We start from the raw sequence: 21,397 nt of genomic DNA, 5'->3' as shown, positions 1-21,397 counted from the left end.
CTAAATTGCATATTTTCTGTCAGTTGTAGTCCAAGCTTGAAAGAATTTGACTATGGTATACATTCCACCAGACTCAATGTTCCTGTCAATTTGAGACACTTGGCTAAGAATAGCTTTTGTGCACACTTATGTATTAGAAAATAGCCTGTGCAGTCTGGCAAGAGGTATCGGCGCCTTAGAGTTTGCTTCATGCAAAAGACATGCACGTTTCTGTTTACAATTATTGACTAGTAGTGCCAGTCGCACAGCGTCGTGCGTGTGATGGTTGTTTTACCGATCTGTCCAAATGTGTAGCCCATTCAAAACATGCATAAGAAAGACATGTCGACTCAGTGTCTCCCCCTGGTATTTGTTCGTGGTAAGGGCACCACTTCAAAGCCCATCCCCAACTGTGTTTTTGGCAGACAACGTAAACAAAATGGCGGCTGTGAAAAGAATCACGTGACCCCTTTGTGCTTTCCAATGTAAATCCAAGTGAAATAAGTGGATACAACACGGATTACTAACCTAAATTCGAAACAATACACGGCTTGGATAATGTTGACGGCAAAATGTCGGTGTTACACGCACATTTCGTCGCAATTTACACTTCACAGAAAACCGACACGGCCGCCATTTTCTGCAAACTTGCGCAGGCAAGATAGGGGCGACCCCCATATTGTGAACATAGTGCAAACATCTCAAATATGAATCTGACAGCGATAATAAAACATACCGATTCCTCCTCTTTCTCCATCCCAGTTGGCATTTGCGGCACTGCCCGATTGATAGAGGCATATTCGTGCAGGTCAGGCAAGTCCTCGCAGCGGAAAACGGGTAGAAGCTTGGTAGCGTCCAGCGCCCGTGCCCGAAACGACAATTTACTCATTTTTTATCATGCAAGATGCAGCATAAATCTATCGATCTAATAATGTTCACAGCAGTACTGGTTTGAGTTCTCATGGATGGATCGGTGATGTTGATCAGAAGTCAACCGTTCGCTTGGTAGCAGGGCAGGTATACGGCGATGCGAACGGGAGCCGGGAAGGCCCGGATTTTGGTCGATTATTGTCGGTCTCTTTTTTTCCGAGGCTCCGCTCTTCCTCCCTGGTTCAATACGCCATAGCCAACATGGCGGACATTACAAATTCTTGCAGCTGTCCCTCGCTCCTGGCGGCCCAACCCCCGATCACACAACAGCCATTCCCTTACGGTATCGCGCGCATGCGTGCTCGCGGAGCCCCGAGGGGTGGGAACACTGGGGGAAGGGTTGTCACTAGTTACCACAGCCAGAAAGTCAAACCCCGCCTTTTTCTACAATTTCTTCTTAGAAGGTGATTTTAAGAACTAAACCATACTCCTAAACTTAAATTATGACCAAAAAACGTTGTTTTCATGAACTTTTACAATAGTCAATTTGGACTTTGTGGCTGTGGTAACTAGTGGAAACCTGGTGAAAGGAGAGTACTCACGCTCCCTCTGTAGAAACGGACTGATATTCACATATTTGGATAGGCAGCTGCAAACCAGTGTGTGATACCGGCGAACGAAATCACTTGCAGTACTAATGTACTTTTTATTCAACAGTACAGAGACAGATAGCCCTGCAGTGATGCTGAATATTTTTGTTTTGTGTATGAGGAAAAAAAAAATGCAATACACCATACCTGTCAAAAGTTTGGACACACCTACTCATTCAAGGCTATTTCTTTATTTTTACTACATTATATATTTATATATATATATATATTTTATATATTATATTTTTACTACATTTTACTACATTGTAGAATAAAACTGAAGACATCAAATCTAAGAAATAACACATATGGACTCATGTTGTAACCAAAAACGTGTTCAAAATATATTTTATATTAAAGATTCTTCAAAGTAGCCACCCTTTGCCTTGATGACAGCTTTGCACATACTTGGCATCCTATCAACCAGCTTCACATTGAATGCTTTTCCAACAGTCTTGAAGAGTTCCCACAAGGGATGCCCGATACATCGGCAAGCACATCAGAATCGTACGATATTAGCTAAAAATGCCAACATCGGCCCGATGTCTAGTTTAACAACGTTGTGCAAAACCGATGTCAAAGCTGACATACATACCTACACATGCATACCTACGTTCCCTGTCAAATCAAACTATTTGTCACATGCACCGAATACAACAAATGTAGACTTTACCCTGAAATGCTTACTTACAAGCCCTTAACCAACAGTGCAGTTCAAGAAGAAGAAAATATTTACCAAGTAGACTGAAGTAAAAAGTAACACAATAAGAATAACGAGGCTATATACAGGGAGCACAGGAACCGAGTCAGTGTGCGGGGGTACAGGCAAGTTGGGGGAGTCAATGTAAATTGTCCGGTGGCGATTTGCCATGCGGTAGCAGAGAAAACAGTCTATAACTTGGGTGACTGGAGTCTGACAATTTTATGGGCATTCCTCTGACACTGCCTATTATCTAGGTCCTGGATGGCAGGAACCTTGGCCCCAGTGATGTACTGGGCCGTACGCACTACCCTCTGTAGCGCCATACGGTCAGATGCCAAGCAGTTGCCATACCAGGCGGTGATGCAACCAGTCAGGATGCTCTCAATGGTGCAGCTGTATAACCTTTTATAGATCTGGGGACCCATGCCAAATCTTTCCAGTCTCCTGAGGGGAAATAGGTTTTGTAGTGCCCTCTTCACGACTCTCTTGGTATGTTTGGACAATGATAGTTTGTTGGTGATGTGGACACCAAGAAATTGAAGCTCTCAACCTGCTCCACTACAGCCCCGTTGATGTTAATGGGAGCCTGTTCTGCCCCGCCTTTTCCTGTAGTCCACGATCAGCTCCTTCGTCTTGCTCACATTGAGGGAGAGGTTGTTGTCCTGGCACAATGCCAGTTCACTGACCTCCCTATAGGCTGTCTCATCGTTGTCAGTGATCAGGCCTACCACTGTTGTGTCATCAGCAAACTTAATGATGGTGTTGGAGTCGTGCCTGGCTATGCAGTCATGAGTGAACAGGGAGTACAGGAGAGGGAGTACTGTTGGAACAGGGAGTACTGTTGCCAATGAATAGCATTCTCACATAGGTGTTTCTTTTGTCCAGGTGAGAAAGGGCAGTGTGGAGTGCAATAGAGATTGCATCATCTGTGGATCTGTTAGGGCGGTATGCAAGTTGGAGTGGGTCTTGGGTTTCTGGGATAAGGGTGTTGATGTGAGCCATGACCAGCCTTTCAAAGCATTTCATGGCTACAGACGTGAGTGCTACGGGTTGGTAGTCATTTAGGTAGGTAGCCTTAGTATTATTTGGCATAGGGACTATGGTGGCCTGCTTGAAACATGTTGGTATTACAGACTGACAGGGAGGGGTTGAAAATGTCAGTGAAGACACTTGCCAGTTGGTGAGCGCATGCTCTTAGTACACGTCCTGGTAATCTGTCTGGCCCTGCTGCCTTGTGAATGCTGACCTGTTTAAAAGGTCTTACTCACATCGGCTGCGGAGAGCGTGATCACACAGTCGTCCGGAACAGCTGATGCTCTCATGCATGTTTCAGTGTTACTTGCCTCGAAGTGAGCATCGAAGTGATTTAGCTCGTCTGGTAGGCTCGTGTCACTGGGCAGCTCTCGGCTGTGCTTCCCTTTGTAGTCTGTAATAGTTTGCAAGCCCTGCCACACCAGTCGGAGCCGGTGTAGTATGATTTGATCTTAGTCCTGTATTGATGCTTTGCCTGTTTGATGGTTTGTCGGAGGGGATCGCAGGATTGCTTATAAGCTTCCGGGTTAGAGTCCCGCTCCTTGAAAGCAGCAGCTCGAGCCTTTAGCTCAGTGCGGATGTTGGATGTAATCCATGGCTTCTGGTTGGGGTATTTACGTACAGTCTCTGTGGGGATGAATTGGAACGCCGACGCAAGCCAGACCAAATTGCCCGACATCAGTGCACGACCTCACTAATGCTAACGGAAGTTAGTCACCGCAGCAAATGTCCCAACATCTAGTGGAAAGCCTTCCCAGAAGAGTGGAGACTGTTATAGCAGCAAAGGGGGGGACCAACCCCATATTAAACACCCATGATTTTTGAATGAGTTGTTCGACGAGCAGGGGTCCACATACTTGGTCATGTAGTGTAACTCATTTTAACTAGTATGGGCTACGTGGGATGCTAGCGTCTCACCCGCGGTACAGCCAGTGAAATAGCAGGGCGGCAAATTCAAAACAACAAAAATCTCATAATTCAAATTTCTCAAACATACAAGTATTATACACCATTTTAAAGAAAAGATTCTCCTTAATCTAACCACAGTGTCCGATTTCAAAAAGGCTTTACGGCGAAAGCAAAACATTAGATTACGTTAGGACATCACCTTGACAAGAAAAACCACAGCCATTTTCGAAGCAAGGAGAGGCGTCACAAAAACCAGATATACAGCTAAAATGAATCACTAACCTTTGATGATCTTCATCAGATCACACTCCCAGGACTCAATGTTACACAATACATGTATGTTTTGTTCGATAAAGTTCCTATTTATATCCAAAAATAGCATTTTACATTGGCGCGTGATGTTCAGAAAATGTATTCCCACCAAAACCCTCAGTGAGCACATCAATTTACAAAAATACTCATCATAAACGTTGATAAAATTTACAACAGTTATTCAAAGAATTATAGATATTCTACTCCTTAATGCAACCGCTGTGTCAGATTTTAAAATAGCTTTTCGGCTAAAGCACATTTTTCAATATTCTGAGTACAGAGCTCAGCCATCAAAGCAAGCTCTAGTTACCCTCCAAGTTCTGGAGTCAACTAAACTTAGAATTAGTATTATAAACCTTCCCTTACCTTTGCTGATCTTCGTCGGAATGCACTCCCAGGACTCCCACAAGAAATGTTCATTTTGTTCGAAATACTCCATATTTATGTCCAAATAGCTCCGTTTTGTTCGCGCGTTCAGGTCACTAATCCAAAGGCATAATGCGAGAGCGCAGAACCAGAGACGAAAAGTCAAATGGTTCCATTACCGTTCTTAGAAACATGTCAAACGATGTTTACAATCAATCCTTAGGGTCTTTTTAACATAAAACGTTGATAATATTCCAACCGGACAATAGCGTATTCATTCCAGAAAAAAAGGAGGCGTGCCAACGTTCCCGCGCATTAACAACTCACTGGTCCCAGGCAGTCCACTGATTGACTGAGCTCCTATTCTCTGCCCAGTAACAGACGGATGAAGCAAGTTTCTAAAGGCTGTTGACAGCCAATGGAAGCCTTAGGAAGTGCAAAATAACCCCACAGATACTGTAGTTTGAACAGGGATTAGATAGAACTACATGTCACTTCCTGGTTGGATTTTTTCTGTTTTTTTGCCTGCCATATGAGTTCTGTTATACTCACAGACATCATTCAAACAGTTTTAGAAACTTCAGAGTGTTTTCTATCCAAATCTACTAATACTCTTCATATCCTACCTTCTGGGCCCAAGAAGCAGGCAGTTTAATTTGGGCACGTATTCATCTGAATTTCTGAATACTGCCCCCTGTCACCAAGAAGTTTTAACTGTAAAACAAACCAAAAAGTTTCTATACGTTACAAGGGATGCACAAACTCTAGATAGGCTACTTGAGTAGTTGAATACAAGTGCAGCAGACTGGAGTGAGAAATGATGACCCTGGCCGTGACCTCACTCCCTGCGGGTGTCTCAGGGGAAGTTGGGTTAGGCAAGAAATGTAAATTGTATTTGTCAGATGCGCCTAATAAAACTGGTGTAGACCTTACCGTGAAATGCTTGCTTAAGAGCCCTTCCCAACAATAGAGTCTAAAAATAAAATGATTACAAGAGGAATAAAATAAAATACAAGAATGGAGCTATATAAAGGGAATACCAGTACCAGATCAATGTGCAGAGGTACAAGGTATTTGAGATAGATATGTACATGACGGCAGGGTAAAGTGACTAGATATCAGGATAGATAAGAGTCAAATAAGAAAGAGTAGCAGCTGCAAATGATGTGTAAAAAGTGTGTGTGTGTGTGTAATGTGTGTTTGTGTTGTTGGTATGCATGTGTGTATGTAGTGTCTGTGAATGTGTCAATGTAGTGTGTGTGTGTGTGTGTAGATAGCGATATATAGATTTATAATATAGTCTAGTGAGTGTGTGTGTGTGTGTGTAGGGTCAGTGCAGATAGTTCGGGTACCATTAATTGCCTATTCACCAGTCTGGCTATTTAGCAGTCCTATGGCTTGGGGGGTAGAAGCTGTCTCAGAACCTGTTTGCCGGAGAGTAGCAGAGCGAACAGTCTATGGCTTGGGTGGCTAGTCTTCTGCAATTTTTCAGGCCCTCTGACACCACCTGATATAGAGATCCTGGATGGCAGGGAGCTCAGCCCCAGTGATGTACTTGGCTGTCCGCACCACCCTCTGTAGCGCGTTGCAGTCAAAGGCGGTGCATTTGCCATACCAAGCAGTGATGCGGCCAGTCAAGATGCTCTCGATGGTGCAGCTGTAGAACTTTGAGGATCCCAGGGTCCATAAATATTTTCAGCCTCCTGAGGGGGAAAAGACACTGCCGTGCCCTTTTCTTGACTGTGCAGGTGTGTGTGGACCATGTTAAATCCTTAGTGATGTAAACCCCAAGGAACTTGAAGCTCTCAACCTATTTCACAACAGCCCCGTCGATGTGGATGGGGGGGTGTGCTCTCCCCTCTTTCTCCTATAGTCCACGATCAGCTCCTTGGTCTTACTGACACTCGTGTGTAACAGGACAAATATAGGCACCCCCCCAAATTATTTGCTAACCAACTATGAAAAGCAAACCACGACTGTAATTTTAGGGGACCTATATGTTAGTCAATGTTGCCCTCTTGTGGCACAACCTAAGTACTGCAAAGCGTTGGGGTTATTGCAACAAATGCAACAATTTCAACAGTTATAATGAGGAAATCAGTAAAATCAGGTGAAAAAGCCTGGAGGTGGTCCTGGTCATTTGTTTTACCTTTGCATTCTAAAAATGGGCCACAAAAAGTACAAGTTTGAGGAAAAACAAAACAAAAATGAATAAATATAAGCCATTGCAAATAGTGCCTTTGGATAGAACTTTCATAAAAAAAAAAAATACATACCACTATATATGTATACATAGGAGTAACTCTTATAACTTTTTGATTGTTTACTACACCTACACATGAGCTCTCTTGCTTTGTGTGGTTTTGAAGAGTGTACAAAACATTAAGAACAACTTCCAAATATTGAGTTGCGCGCCTGCCCCCTCCCCCCTTGCCCTCAGAACAGCCTCAATTCGCCAGGGCATGGACTTTACAAGGTCTCGAAAGCGTTCCACAGGGATGCTGGCCCATGTTGACTCCAATGCTTCCCACAATTGTGTCAAGTTGCCTGGATGTCCTTTGGGTGGTGGACCATTCCTGATACACAGTAAACTGTTGAGCGTGAAAAACCCAGCAGCGTTGCATTTCTTGACACAAACCGGTGCGCCTGGCACTTACTACCATACCCCGTTCAAAGGCACTTCAATATTTTGTCTTGCCCATTCACCCTCTGTATGGCACACATACACAATCCATGTCTGAATTGTCTTAAGGCTTAAAAATCCTTCTTTAACCTGTCTCCTTCCCTTCATCTACAACTGTAGATGATAATTTCTAGTTTTTTCTCTATGCAGCCGAAAGGGAGCACGGTTTATTTATAACATACAGTAGAATTTAAAAACAGGTGAACAGACAGTTGATTTTTTGCACTGAAGTGTGAAGGCTACCACTAAGGCCTACTGTAGTTTAAAAAAAATCTGAGTAGACAAAGTTTCAGAATTCACAGGCAGTGAAGCATATTTAGGTTGGGGAAAAGTACATGCAAAACATGAATTTAAACTGTTTACAGGTACACAACAATTTGCAATTGTTTTTGTCTTTCAGAAAAAGTCAGTGACATTTGCTGTAGCCTGCAAAATAAAATATTCTGTATGCATCACCAAAAACATTTGATGTTCCCCATTGATATTTCCTTTAGATACTATACTGTCTTGGCCTACTTCCAAAGTATACAGAAAATAAAGGGTGTTATTGTCACCATAAAAGGCGATTATCAGGCAGCGTTACAATGCTCGTTCACATGCAGTTTTACGACAGGTCTGATAACTGGAAAATTGGGTATATATGGCGTGCACCAAGTTTATAAATCAATATGTTTGTCCTTGCTAAGACTTTTCAGAAATGGTGTAAGTAGATTGTGTAAATTTTACACAACGGTTATAAAAGGAGGCTCCAGATGTTTCACAGGATGTATAAATCTGAAGCATCTGTTTGACATTACTACTCACCACCAAATATGGTGATGAGAGGAAGCCCAGTGGCCGGCAGTGGGAGAAGATAGATTTTGGCAGACATTATGCTAATTTTCCTATTGATGAAACACTTGATTTCAATACCGTTTTCTGTCCACAACTTGAATCTGTTACAAACAGAGTGGGCCATTTTTTTTTTTACTTTACCCTATGCCAAAGTTTCTAAAAGATTGTATTGTTGAGAAACAGTGCTTGCGCAAATCAAGTTAGTGCGCATGCACATTTCAGAGAGTAGGCGTTCCCAAATGGAAATATGCTAATTTATGCTGCAGTAGTTTGTGTGTCGGGGGGCTGGGGTCAGTCTGTTATATTTGGAGTATTTCTCCGTTCTTATCCGGTGCCCTGTGTGAATTTTAGTATGCCCTCTCTAATTCTCTCGCTCTCGGAGGACCTGAGCCCTAGGACCATGCCTCAGGACTACCTGGCCTGATGACTCCTTGCTGTCCCCAGTCCACCTAGTGGTGCTGCTGCTCCAGTTTCAACTGTTCTGCCTGCGGCTATGGAACCCTGACCTGTTCACCGGACGTGCTGCCTGTCCCAGACCTGCTGTTTTCAACTCTCTAGGAGCGGTAGCGATACTCTCAATGATCTGCTATGAAAAGCCATCTGACATTTACTCCTGAGGTGCTGACCTGTTGCACCCTCGACAACCACTGTGATTATTATTTGACCCTTCTGGTCATCTATGAACATTTGAACATCTTGGCCATGTTCTGTTATAATCTCTACCCGGCACAGCCAGAAGAGGACTGGCCACCCCTCAGCCTGGTTCCTCTCTAGGTTTCTTTCTAAGTTCTGGCCTTTCTAGGGAGTTTTTCCTAGCCACTGTGCTTCTACACCTGCATTGCTTGCTGTTTGGGGTTTTAGGCTGGGTTTCTACACAGCACTCTGTGACATCAGCTGATGTAAGAAGGGCTTTATAAATACATTTGATTGAAATTTGATTGAAATACATGCTAGAACGCGCAAATGGGGTCTCGCTAGCTCGTTCTTGGCTCTGTTCACCTCTACTTGTCCTGTCACTATGATTAATTTGCTTCCATTGGAAACAACAGGTTGTGGTCTATTTTTTTTATTTTGTATTAACATGGGCAGCGCCATTGTGGGCTTCCACCATTTTAATTTAGTCAACTGCGTGGGACTTCCAACTTCATTGGCTGATCATTCCTGGTGACCCTGTTGGAGTCATGTCCAACTGGTTCTTCAGGAGAGATCAGCCAATCGCAAGGAAGAAAATGTACTACTTCCAAATGGAAATAGCCTCAATACTAGATGCTATAAATGGCACAGATACAAAGACGAGTCCTCGATCTCTCTCTGACCTAATGCTGTTAACCATGTATGCCTATGCTGATTGATAGAATCAGGTGTGGATATTTGCACCTTAAAAGGGATAATCCACCCCCAGAAATAAAAATCATGAAACGCTTGTCAATTTGGTGAACGCCTTAGTTCTACCAGTAGGTAAAATAATTTCCCCCATGATTTAACTTCTAAGTGGTCGATCTGTGAAATCAGGAAATCTTGTAGGGATGTGTCACAGTTACATGGTTCTCGTTACTGGAGATGGGGGATAACACAATCACATCATAACGCTTTTAAAACAATTACCTGCACTCCAGATCGCCAAATTAGACAATAGATGGTATGGGCATACTTGTCAAGAACACATTCATTAGTTTATATCGTCACGACAAAGTATATACAGTGCATTCGTAAAGTATTCAGACCCCTTGACTTTTTCCACATTGTTAGCCTTATTCTAAAAATGTTTAATTTATTTTTAAACATCTCAATCTACAAACAATATCCCATAATGACTAAGCAGAAACAGGTTAAATATTTTTGCAAATGTATTAAGAATAAAAAAACAGATATCCCATTTACATAAGTATTGAGACCCTTTAGTCAGTACTTTGTTGAAGAACCTTTGGCAGCAATTACAGACTCGAGTCTTCTTGGGTATGACGCTACAAGCTTGGCACACCTTTATTTGGAGAGTTTGTCTCTGCAGATCCTCTCAAGCTCTGTCAGGTTGGATGGGGAGCGTCGCTGCACAGCTATGTTCAGGTCTCTCCAGAGATGTTTGATCACGTTCAAGTCCGGGCTCTGGCTGGGCCAATAAAGGACATTCAGACACTTGTCCCGAAGCCACTCCTGCCTCGTCTTGGCTGTGTGCTTTGGGTCGTTGTCCTGTTGGAAGATGAACCTTCGCCCCAGTCTGAGGACCTGAGCGCTCTGGAGCAGGTTTTCATCAAGGATCTCTGTACTTTGCTCCATTCATCTTTGCCTCAATCCTGACTAGTCTCCCAGTCGCTGAAAAACATACTCACAGCATGATGCTGCCACCACCGTTTACCGCATGGATGGTGCCAGGTTTCCTCCAGACGTGGCGCTTGGCATTCAGGCCAATGAGTTCAATCTTGGTTTAATCAGACCAGAGAATCTTGTTTCTCATGGTCTGAGTCTTTAGGGGCCTTTTGGCAAACTCCAAGTGGGCTGTCATATGCCTTTTACTGAGGAGTGGCTTCCGTCTCACCACTCTACAATAAAGGCCTCATTGGTGGAGTGCTGCAGAGATGGTTGTCGTTCAGGAAGGTTCTCCTATCTCCACAGAGGAATTCTAGAGCTTTGTCAGAGTGACCATCGGGTTCCTGGTCACCTCCCTGACCAAGGCCCTCCCCCGATTGCTCAGTTTGGCCAGTTGACCAGCTCTAGGAAGAGTTTTGGTGGTTCCAAACTTCTTCGATTTAAGAATGATGGGGTCCACTGTGTTCTTGAGGATCTTCAAATGCTGCAGATATTTTTTGGTACCCTTACCCAGATCTGTGCCTCAACACAATCCTGTCTCTGAGCTCTACGGACAATTCCGTCGACCTCATGGCTTAGTTTTTGCTCAGACATGCAGTCAACTGTGGGACCTTATATATAGACAGATGTGTTTCTTTCCAAATCATGTCCAATCCATTGAATTTACCACAGGTGGACTCCAATCAAGTTGTAGAAACATCAAGATTATCAACGGAAACAGGATGAACCTGAGCTCAATTTCGAGTCTCATAGCAAAGGGGCTGAAAACCTACGTAAATACAGTATTTTTTTAACCTGATAAATGAGCAAAGATTTCAAAACCTGTTTTCACTCTGTCATTATGGGGTATTGTGTGTAGATTGATGAGGAAAATGTGTAATTTAATCAATTTTAGAATAAGGCTGTAACTAGTGATGCACCGATGTGACATTTTTGGCCAATACCGATATCCAATATTTTCCATGCCAAAAACCCTGATACCGATATTTAAAATTTAAGCGGCCTTTTAAGCATGCTAGTACAGTTAAATAGATACACACACACACACACGCAGTGGTCTAAGGCACTGCATCTCAGTGCAAGAGGCATAACAGTCCCTGGTTCGAATCCAGGCTGTATCACATCCGGCCGTGAACACAGCAAAACAATGTTTCATTAGCTACAGTTAGCTAGCTAACTATATAGCCAGGTGTCATCTAAAATAACTTTAATTTATAAGACAGTTCTCATTTGATTAATGGTGGTCGGACCCATCTATGTGAAGCTAGCCACAATAAGAATGAGCCACAATAGTGGACTTTGCGGTTAGCCTTCAAAATAAAAGTATGGCATAATTCTATATTTGTATGACTGTCAATGACATACTTTTATTTTGAAGACAAACGGCAAATTCCACTATTGTGCCTAATCCTTACTGTGGCTAGCTTCACAACACATAACCCGGTCAGGTCGAGCCTTAATAGCCAGATGAAGCTTGGTGGCTGCTTATAGCGTTAGCTTTGGGCAACAGGGTTAAGTAGCTGGCTAGCTATTTATTTTCATGAACTGAAGTTCAATTTCAATATGGTGCCAGGTTTCCTCCTGTGTGCAAGTCGAGATACTGGGGTGCAAAAGAGCAAAATAAATAATATGGGGATGAGGTAGTTGGGTGGGCTATTTACAGATGGGCTGTGTACAGGTGCAGTGATCGGTAAGCTGCTCTGACAGTTGATGCTTAAAGTTAGTGAGGGAGATATGAGTCTCCAGCTTCAGTGATTTTTGCAATTCGTTCCAGTCATTGGCAGCAGAGAACTGGAAGGAAAGGCAGCCAAAGTAGGCTTTGGGGGATCACCAGTGAAATATACCTGCTGGAGCGTGTGCTACGAGTGGGTGTTGCTTTGGTGACCAGTGAGCTGAGATAAGGCGGGGCTATACCAAGCAAAGACGTATAGATGACCTGATGCCAGTAGGTCTGGCGATGCATATGAAGCGAGGGCCAGCCAACGAGAGCATACAGGTCACAGTGGTGGGTAGTATATGGACTTTGGTGATGAAACAGATGGCACTGTGGTCGACTGCATCCAATTTGCTGAGAAGAGTGTTGGAGGCTATTTTGTAAATGACATGGCTGAAGTCAAGGATAGCCAGTTTTACGAGGGTATGTTTAGCAGCATGAGAGAAGGAGGCTTTGTTTTGCGAAATAGGAAGCCGATTCTAGATTTTGGATTGGAGATGCTTTATGTGAGTCTGGAAGGAGAGTTTACAGTCTAGCCAGACACCTAGGTATTTGTAGTTGTCCACATATTCTAAGTCAGAACCGTCCAGAGTAGTGATGCTGGACGGGCGGGCAGCGATCGGTTGAAGAGCATGCATTTACTTTTACTAGCATTTAAGAGCAGTTGGAGGCCACGGAAGGAGAGTTGTATGGCATTGAAGCTCGTCTGGAGGTTTGTTAACCTCTATGGGCTATGTGGGACGCAAGCGTCCCACCCCTGGTACACCCTATCAACAACAGGTGAAATATCAAGAGCGCCAAATTTGAAAACAATTAAATGTTATAATTCTAATTTCTCAAACATACACCCTTTGAAAGATAAACATCTCCTTAATCTAACCACGTTGTCCGATTTCAAAAAGGCTTTACGGCGAAAGCATAAAGTTAGATTATGTTAGGACAGTACATTGAAAATAGCTGTGTGTAATGTTTTGTCAATGCAAAGACACGCGTCACCAAAAGCAGAAAACCAGCTAAAATTATGCACTAACCTTTGACAATCTCCATCAGATGACACTCCTAGGACATTATGTTAGACAATACATGCATTTTTTTGTTCTATCAAGTTCATAATTATATCCAAAAACAGCGTTTTACGATGGCGTTGATGTTCAGGAAATCTTTTCCCTCCAATACCGCCAGTCAATCAGCACAACAAATTAAATTATTACTATTCGAAAACATTGGTAAAATATTATATTGTCATTCAAAGAATTATAGATTTACATCTCTTGAACGCAACCGGATTGCCAGATTTAAAAATAACCTTACTGGGAAATCACACTTTGCAATAATCTGAGCACTGCGCCCAGAAAAATACGCTTTGCGATACAGACTAACCGCCATGTTGGAGAGATCTAAAATCGAAAATACTATGTAAATAATCCATTACCTTTGATTCTCTTCATCAGATGTCACTTCCAGGAATCCCAGGTCCATAACAAATGTAGTTTTGTTCGAAAAAGCTCATAATTTATGTCCAAAAAGCTCCGTGTTGATAGCACATGAACTACGCCCGCCGGACTTGTCTTCATGAAAGAGGGGGAAAAAAATATTTACGTTCGTTCAAACATGTCAAACTTTGTATAGCATAAATCATTAGTGCCTTTTTCAACCAGAACTTGAATAATATTCAAGGCGGACGATTGCATTCTCTTTTAAAACGTATTGGAACGAGAGTACCCAACATGAACTCGTGCGCCAGAGTCTAATCGGCCACCACCGTTCCAAGGCTCTTGTTCGGTCAGATCTCACAGTATAAGACTCAAACCACTTTGTAAAGACTGGTGACATCTAGTGGAAGCCATAGGAAGTGCTCAACGATTAATAAGCCCCTGTGTGTTTCAATGGCATAGGCTTAAATGTAATTCAACACATCAGGTATCCACTTCCTGTCAGAATTTGTCTCAGGGTTTTGACTGCCATATGAGTTCTGTTATACTTAGACACCATTCAAACAGTTTTAGAAAATTCAGAGTGTTTTCTATCCAAACCTGAACAATAATATGCATATTCTAGCTTCTGAGTTGGTGTAGGAGGCAGTTAAAAATGGGCACATATTTTTTTCAAAATTCTCAATACTGCCCCCTAGCCCCAACAGGTTTTAATGCAACCGCTGTGTCAGATTTCAAAAAAGCTTTACGGCAAAAGCACACCATGCGATAATCTGAGTAAAGCGCTCAGACACCAAAACAAGCCATACAGATACTCGCCATGTTGTGGAGACAACAAATATCAGAAATAGCGTTATAAATATTCACTTACTTTTGATGATCATCAGAATGCACTCCCAGGAATCCCAGTTCCACAATAAATGTTTGTTTTGTTTCGATGAAGTGCATAATTATGTCAAAATACCTCCTTTTTGTTTGCGGGTTTAGTTCACTTTTCCAAATGCAGAAGGCCAGACGAAAAGTAAAAAAAGTTGCATTACAGTTTGTAGAAACATGTCAAACGTTGTATAAAAATCAATCTTTGGGATGTTTTTATCATAAATCTTCAATAATATTCCAACCGGACAATTCTTTGTCTTCAGAAATGAAAAGGAACTCAGCTCGCTCTCACAGCTGCGCGCATGACTGAGACATGCCATTTTTCCAGACACCTGGTTCAAATGGCTCTTATTCTCTCCCCATTCACAGTAGAAGCCTGAAACAATGTTCTAAAGACTTGACATCTAGTGGAAGCCTTAGGAAGTGCAATATGACCCCACAGACACTGTATATTGGATAGGCAATCACTTGAAAAACTACAAACCTCAAATCCAACCAGGAAGTGGGAAATCTTTCTCAGGTTTTTGCCTGCCATATGAGTTCTGTTATACTCACAGACATCATTCAAACAGTTTTAGAAACTTCAGAATGTTTTCTATCCAAATCTAATAATATGCATATCCTAGCTTCTGGGCCTGAGTAGTAGGCAGTTTACTCTGGGCACCGTATTCATCCAAGCTACTCAATACTGCCCCCAGATCCCAAAGAAGTTAAAAGCAGTGGTTTGCACTTTTAGTTTTGTGGGAATGCTGCCATCAATCCACAGTTTCTGGTTGGGGAAGGTTTTAATTGTCGCCGTGGGTACAACATCAATGCTCTTGCTAATAAACTCGCTCACCGAATCAGCGTATACATCAATGTTGTTGTTCGACACTATCCGGAACATATCCCAGTCCACGTGATCGAAGCAATCTTGAAGCGTGGAATCAGATTGGTCGGACCAGCGTTTAAGAGACCTGAGCACGGGCGCTTCCTGTTTTATTTTCTGTATATAGGCTGGGAGCAACAAAATGGAGTCGTGGTCAGATTTGCTGAAAGGAGGGCGAGGGAGGGCTTTGTATGCGTCGGAAGTTAGAGTGACAATGATCCAGAATTTTTCCAGCCCGGGTCACGCATTCGATATGCTCATAAAATTTAGGCAGCCTTGTTATCAGATTAGCCTTGTTAAAATCCCCAGCTACAATAAATGCAGCCTCAGGATGTGGTTTCCAGTTTACATAGAGTCCAATGAAGTTCTTTCAGGGCCGTCGAGGTGTCTGCTTGGGGGGGGGTGTACACGACTGATTATAATCGAAGAGAATTCTCTTGGTAGATTATGCCGTCGGCATTTGATTGTAAGGAATTCTAGGTCAGGTGAACAAAAGGACTTGAGTTCCTGTATGATGTTATTATCCCACCACGACTCGTTAATCATAAGGCATACACCCCTGCCCTTCTTACCAGAGAGATGTTTGTTTCTGTCGGCGCGATGCATGAAGAAACCAGGTGGCTGTACCGTCTCTGATAACGTATCCCAAGTGAGCCATGTTTCCGTGAAACAGAGAATGTTACCATCTCTAATGTCTCTCTGGAAGGCAACCCTTGCTTGGATTTCATCTACCTTGTTGTCAAGAGACTGGACATTGGCTAGTAGTATACTCAGGAGCGGTGGGCGATGTGCCCGTCTACGGAGCCTGACCAGAAGACCGCTCCGTCTGCCCCTTCTGCGGCGCTGTTGTTTTGGGTCGTCTGCTGGGATCCGATCCATTGTCCTGGGTGGTGGACCAAACAGAGGATCCGCTTCGGGAAAGTCGTATTCCTGGTCGTAATGTTGGTAAGTTGACGTTGCTCTTATATCCAATAGTTCCTCCCGACTGTATGGAATAAAACCTAATATTTCCTGGGGTAACAGTGTAAGAAATACATTAAAAAACGAAATACTGCATAGTTTCCTAAGAACCCGAAGCGAGGTGGCCATCTCTGTCGGCGCTGGATCTCGGCATGTGTGTGTGTTTGAGAGAAAGGGAGACAGTGTGTGTGATTTAGGGAGTGTGTGTTAACTTTAGAGTAGAAGGTTTCATGAAGTGTTTTCCACTTACTGCCACAGTGACATGCAGATCATCATATACACTGCTCAAAAAAATAAAGGGAACACTTAAACAACACAATGTAACTCCAAGTCAATCACACTTCTGTGAAATCAAACTGTCCACTTAGGAAGCAACACTGATTGACAATACATTTCACATGCTGTTGTGCAAATGGAATAGACAACAGGTGGAAATTATAGGCAATTAGCAAGACACCCCCAATAAAGGAGTGGTTCTGCAGGTGGGGACCACAGACCACTCAGTTCCTATGCTTCCTGGCTGATGTTTTGGTCACTTTTGAATGCTGGCGGTGCTTTCACTCTAGTGGTAGCATGAGACGGAGTCTACAACCCACACAAGTGGCTCAGGTAGTGCAGCTCATCCAGGATGGCACATCAATGCGAGCTGTTGCAAGAAGGTTTGCTGTGTCTGTCAGCGTAGTGTCCAGAGCATGGAGGCGCTACCAGGAGACAGGCCAGTACATCAGGAGACGTGGAGGAGGCCGTAGGAGGGCAACAACCCAGGACCGCTACCTCCGCCTTTGTGCAAGGAGGAGCAGGAGGAACACTGCCAGAGCCCTGCAAAATGACCTCCAGCAGGCCACAAATGTGCATGTGTCTGCTCAAACAGTCAGAAACAGACTCCATGAGGGTGTTATGAGGGCCCAACGTCCACAGGTGGGGGTTGTGCTTACAGCCCAACACCGTGCAGGATGTTTGGCATTTGCCAGAGAACACCGAGATTGGCAAATTCGCCACTGGCGCCCTGTGCTCTTCACAGATGAAAGCAGGTTCACACTGAGCACATGTGACAGACGTGACAGAGTCTGGAGACGCCGTGGAGAACGTTCTGCTGCCTGCAACATCCTCCAGCATGACCGGTTTGGCGGTGGGTCAGTCATGGTGTGGGGTGGCATTTCTTTGGGGGGCCGCACAGTCCTCCATGTGCTCGCCAGAGGTAGCCTGACTGCCATTAGGTACTGAGATGAGATCCTCAGACCCCTTGTGAGACCATATGCTGGTGCGGTTGGCCCTGGGTTCCTCCTAATGCAAGACAATGCTAGACCTCATGTGGCTGGAGTGTGTCAGCAGTTCCTGCAAGAGGAAGGCATTGATGCTATGGACTGGCCCGCCCATTCCCCAGACCTGAATCCAATTGAGCACATCTGGGACATCATGTCTCGCTCCATCCACCAACGCCACGTTGCACCACAGAATGTCCAGGTGTTGGCGGATGCTTTAGTCCAGGTCTGGGAGGAGATCCCTCAGGAGACCATCCGCCACCTCATCAGGAGCATGCCCAGGCGTTGTAGGGAGGTCATACAGGCACGTGGAGGCCACACACACTACTGAGCCTCATTTTGACTTGTTTTAAGGAAGTTACATCAAAGTTGGATCAGCCTGTAGTGTGGTTTTCCACTTTAATTTTGAGTGTGACTCCAAATCCAGACCTCCATGGGTTGATAAATTGGATTTCCATTGATTATTTTTGTGTGATTTTGTTGTCAGCACATTCAACTTTGTAAAGAAAAAAGTATTTAATAAGATTATTTCTTTCATTCAGATCTAGGATGTGTTGTTTAAGTGTTCCCTTTATTTTTTTGAGCAGTATATATTCCTTCCTCCAACCAAATCACAGGTAGGCCTCTGCAAATATTAGCAAAGTAGCCATTCTATGCAGTATTCCAAACTGAACAAAAATAAACGCAACATGCAACAATTTCAGTTCACATTAGGAAATCAGTCAAGACTGTGTCATACATATCCCTATCTCCAACACCTCCATAGCCCCCAATGCAATACATTGTAATAGACATACATATTGGCAAGTAGAGAGAGAACTTTTCTACCCATCTCAGCTCAAGTGGGGAGGGAAATAATCAGTCCCCCTGAAAAACGAACCATATTCGTGGTTATTTTTACTCGTTATTCACTGTTACTATTAAAACATTTGTTATCTTTAACTTTTTTTTTGTCATTTAGCAGATGTGCTTATCCAGAGCGACTTACAGCAAGTAGTGAGTGTATACATTTCTGCATTGTATAAGGACCCGTAAGTAAGCATTTCACTGTTAGTCTACACCTGTTGTCTACAAAGTACTTTTTTTTGATAGATAAGTGGAATCAAATGTATTAAACGTTTCAGCTAGTAGCTAGATAGTTCTTTTTTATTTAAAATAAAGGTTATCAGGGAGTCATACTGATACCAAGGTCTCTTACAGATGAGCCTTAAATTACAAAAGATACACACAAAATGTAAAATGCATGCAGAAAGAAAAACACTGTCATAAAAAACAAACATTCATCAGTAATATGGTCCTCTATTAGCTTTCTGAATTGCCCTTAAGGTACTAAAACATCAAATGTAAGAACATTTAAGATTGTTTTCTTGGACATTAGTTGTGGAACAAAAAGCTGATTTACTTCACTCAGTAGAGACAAATGGAATTTCAAGATTTCGATAGATCCCTGAGACCACGTGTGTTAACTCGTATGTCCAAAAGTTTAATAAAGATGTTAGGTACAGTGGGACATTTTGTAAAAGGGCTTTATAAATGAAAGCATACACTAAATGACCAAAGGTATGTGGAAACATGCTTGTCAAAACTCTCATTCAAAAAATCATGGGCCTTAATATAGAGTTGGTCCCCCTCTCTTCTGGAGAGGCTTTCCACTAGATGTTGGAACATTGCTGCGGGAACTTGCTTCCATTCAGCCACAAGAGCATTAGTGAAGCCGGGCACGGGTGTCGGCGATTAGGCCCGACTCAAAGAAGGCATTCCAATTCATCCCAAAGGTGTTCGATGGGGTTGAGAATCTGTGCAGGCCAGTCAAGTTCTTCCACACCGATCTCGACAAACCATTTCTGTATGGACCACACTTTGTGCACGGGGGCATTGTGATGCTGAAACAGAAAAGGGACTTCCCCAAACTGTTGCCACAAAGTTGGAAGCACAGAATCATCTAGAATGTCATTGTACACTGTAAAGTTAAGATTTCCCTTCACTGGAACTAAGGGGCCAAGCCCGAACATGAAAAACAGCTCCAGAAAAAAATGATCCACCTAACTTTACAGTTGGCACTATGCATGCATTGGGGAATGTAGCGTTCTCCTGGCATCCGCCAAACCCAGATTCGTCCGTTGGACTGCCAGATGGTGAAGCGTGATTCATCACTCCAGAGAACGTGTTTATTTCCACTGCTCCAGAGTCCAATGGCGGCGAGCTTTACACAACTCCAGCCGCCGCTTGGCATTGCTCATGGTGATCTTAGGCTTAGGCTCGGATATGGAAACCAATTTCATGATGCTCCCAACGAACAGTTCTTGTGCTGACGTTACATCCAGAGACAGCTTGGAACTCAGAAGCGAGTGTTGCAACCGAGGACAGACTACTTTTACGCGCTACAGCACTCGGCGGTCCCATTCTGTGAGCTTGTGTGGCCTACCACTTTGTGGCTGAGCCGTTGTTGCTCCTAGACGTTTCCACTTCACAATAACAGCACTTACAGTCGACAGGGGCAGCTCTAGCAGAGCAGAAATGTTATGAACGGACTTGTTGGAAAGGTGGAATCCTATGACGGTGCCACGTTGGAAATCACTGAGCTCTTCAGTAAGGCCATTCTACTGCCAATGTTTGTCTATAGAGATTGCATGGCGGTGTGCACAATTTTATACACCTGTCAGCAATCGGTGTGGTTACACCCACGATAAAAATAACATCTACATTTAATAACTGCTTTTCAATCCTTGACCTTAGCGAATGTTTGGTCACACAGTCCAGGCAGATGTTGCGGTAGCTAACGTTCGTTTTTTTTCAAGAACGAGAACAGTTCATGTTAGCAGATAAGTTAAATAACTTTACAAAATTATAGATATAAGAAATGTGCGTATCTAGCAGGCTAGATTGTGGGAAAGGGCATTTGATTTCCAAGTTACTTTTACACCAGCGGTTATAAAAACGAGAGTTGTGAATTAAGACACGGGCGTCGATAGCCAACGTCGTTAGCTTGCTAACATTAGCCAATGTCTATTCCCTTTCTTTGGCTAGCTACATTCAAAAACTTGTCAAATGTACATTACAATATTTATTGTAGCATAGTCTAAGAGGGGCAAACCCCACACTAGAAAATGAACTTACCAGAGAAACCACCAGGGAGGACGATGACAACTCTGGTCGACATTAGTCGAATATCCCAGCTAGCGAATGTTAGCCATAGGAAACAGTCCGCATTATGAGTTGCTAGCTTTAGCTCAGCAATCCACAAACACTATGCAGTATTTAGAACGTAGCTATACATTTCTCGGTTTCAATTGTAAATTGTGTGTTGGATCAATATTTAGCTGTCCAACATCAGAACTTGAAGGGATATCATAGTTGTTGCGAAAAATATGTTCGTCCAAAAAGATTACAGCTCAGCTGACCAAGCCAAAATGTGCATTGTCAAACAGACGGTTTGTGATTGGACAGTTTGAGTGGCACCAATCACCTGTGGAGACGATGAGCTCACTGGTTAGTTTACTTCGGAGGACCTAGTAAAATAAAAACATTACTGAACGGACCGGACAGATGAAGTAGATTAATTTTATATTCTACTTCTACTCCATTAATTATTGATGAAAGCCAATAGGAAGACTGTGAAATGTGTGAATGTATTGTACT

At 43.2% G+C, this 21,397-nt stretch overlaps 1 protein-coding gene across 2 annotated transcripts in view; it reads right to left on the bottom strand.

The window, feature by feature from the left end:
* The window catches only part of LOC115195873 (enhancer of polycomb homolog 1), a 110,870-nt gene extending 89,682 nt beyond the window's left edge, over positions 1 to 21,188 (bottom strand). Inside the window, exon 1 of one of the 2 annotated variants that reach the window (XM_029756197.1) lies at positions 20,876 to 21,188. Coding sequence is in view for 1 of the 2 variants with exons in the window: in XM_029756196.1 (XP_029612056.1) it covers positions 716 to 868 (153 nt within the window). In the remaining variant the exon portion in view is untranslated. Of the gene's footprint in view, positions 1 to 715; positions 1,256 to 20,875 lie in introns of those variants that run through there. The other variant, XM_029756196.1, reaches the window with a different exon arrangement.
* Positions 21,189 to 21,397: the final 209 nt, after the last annotated feature.

Source organism: Salmo trutta, chromosome 6 (assembly GCF_901001165.1).
Source record: "Salmo trutta chromosome 6, fSalTru1.1, whole genome shotgun sequence".
NCBI classification, from domain to species: domain Eukaryota; kingdom Metazoa; phylum Chordata; class Actinopteri; order Salmoniformes; family Salmonidae; genus Salmo; species Salmo trutta.
This window is presented reverse-complemented; position numbering and strand designations above follow the sequence as displayed.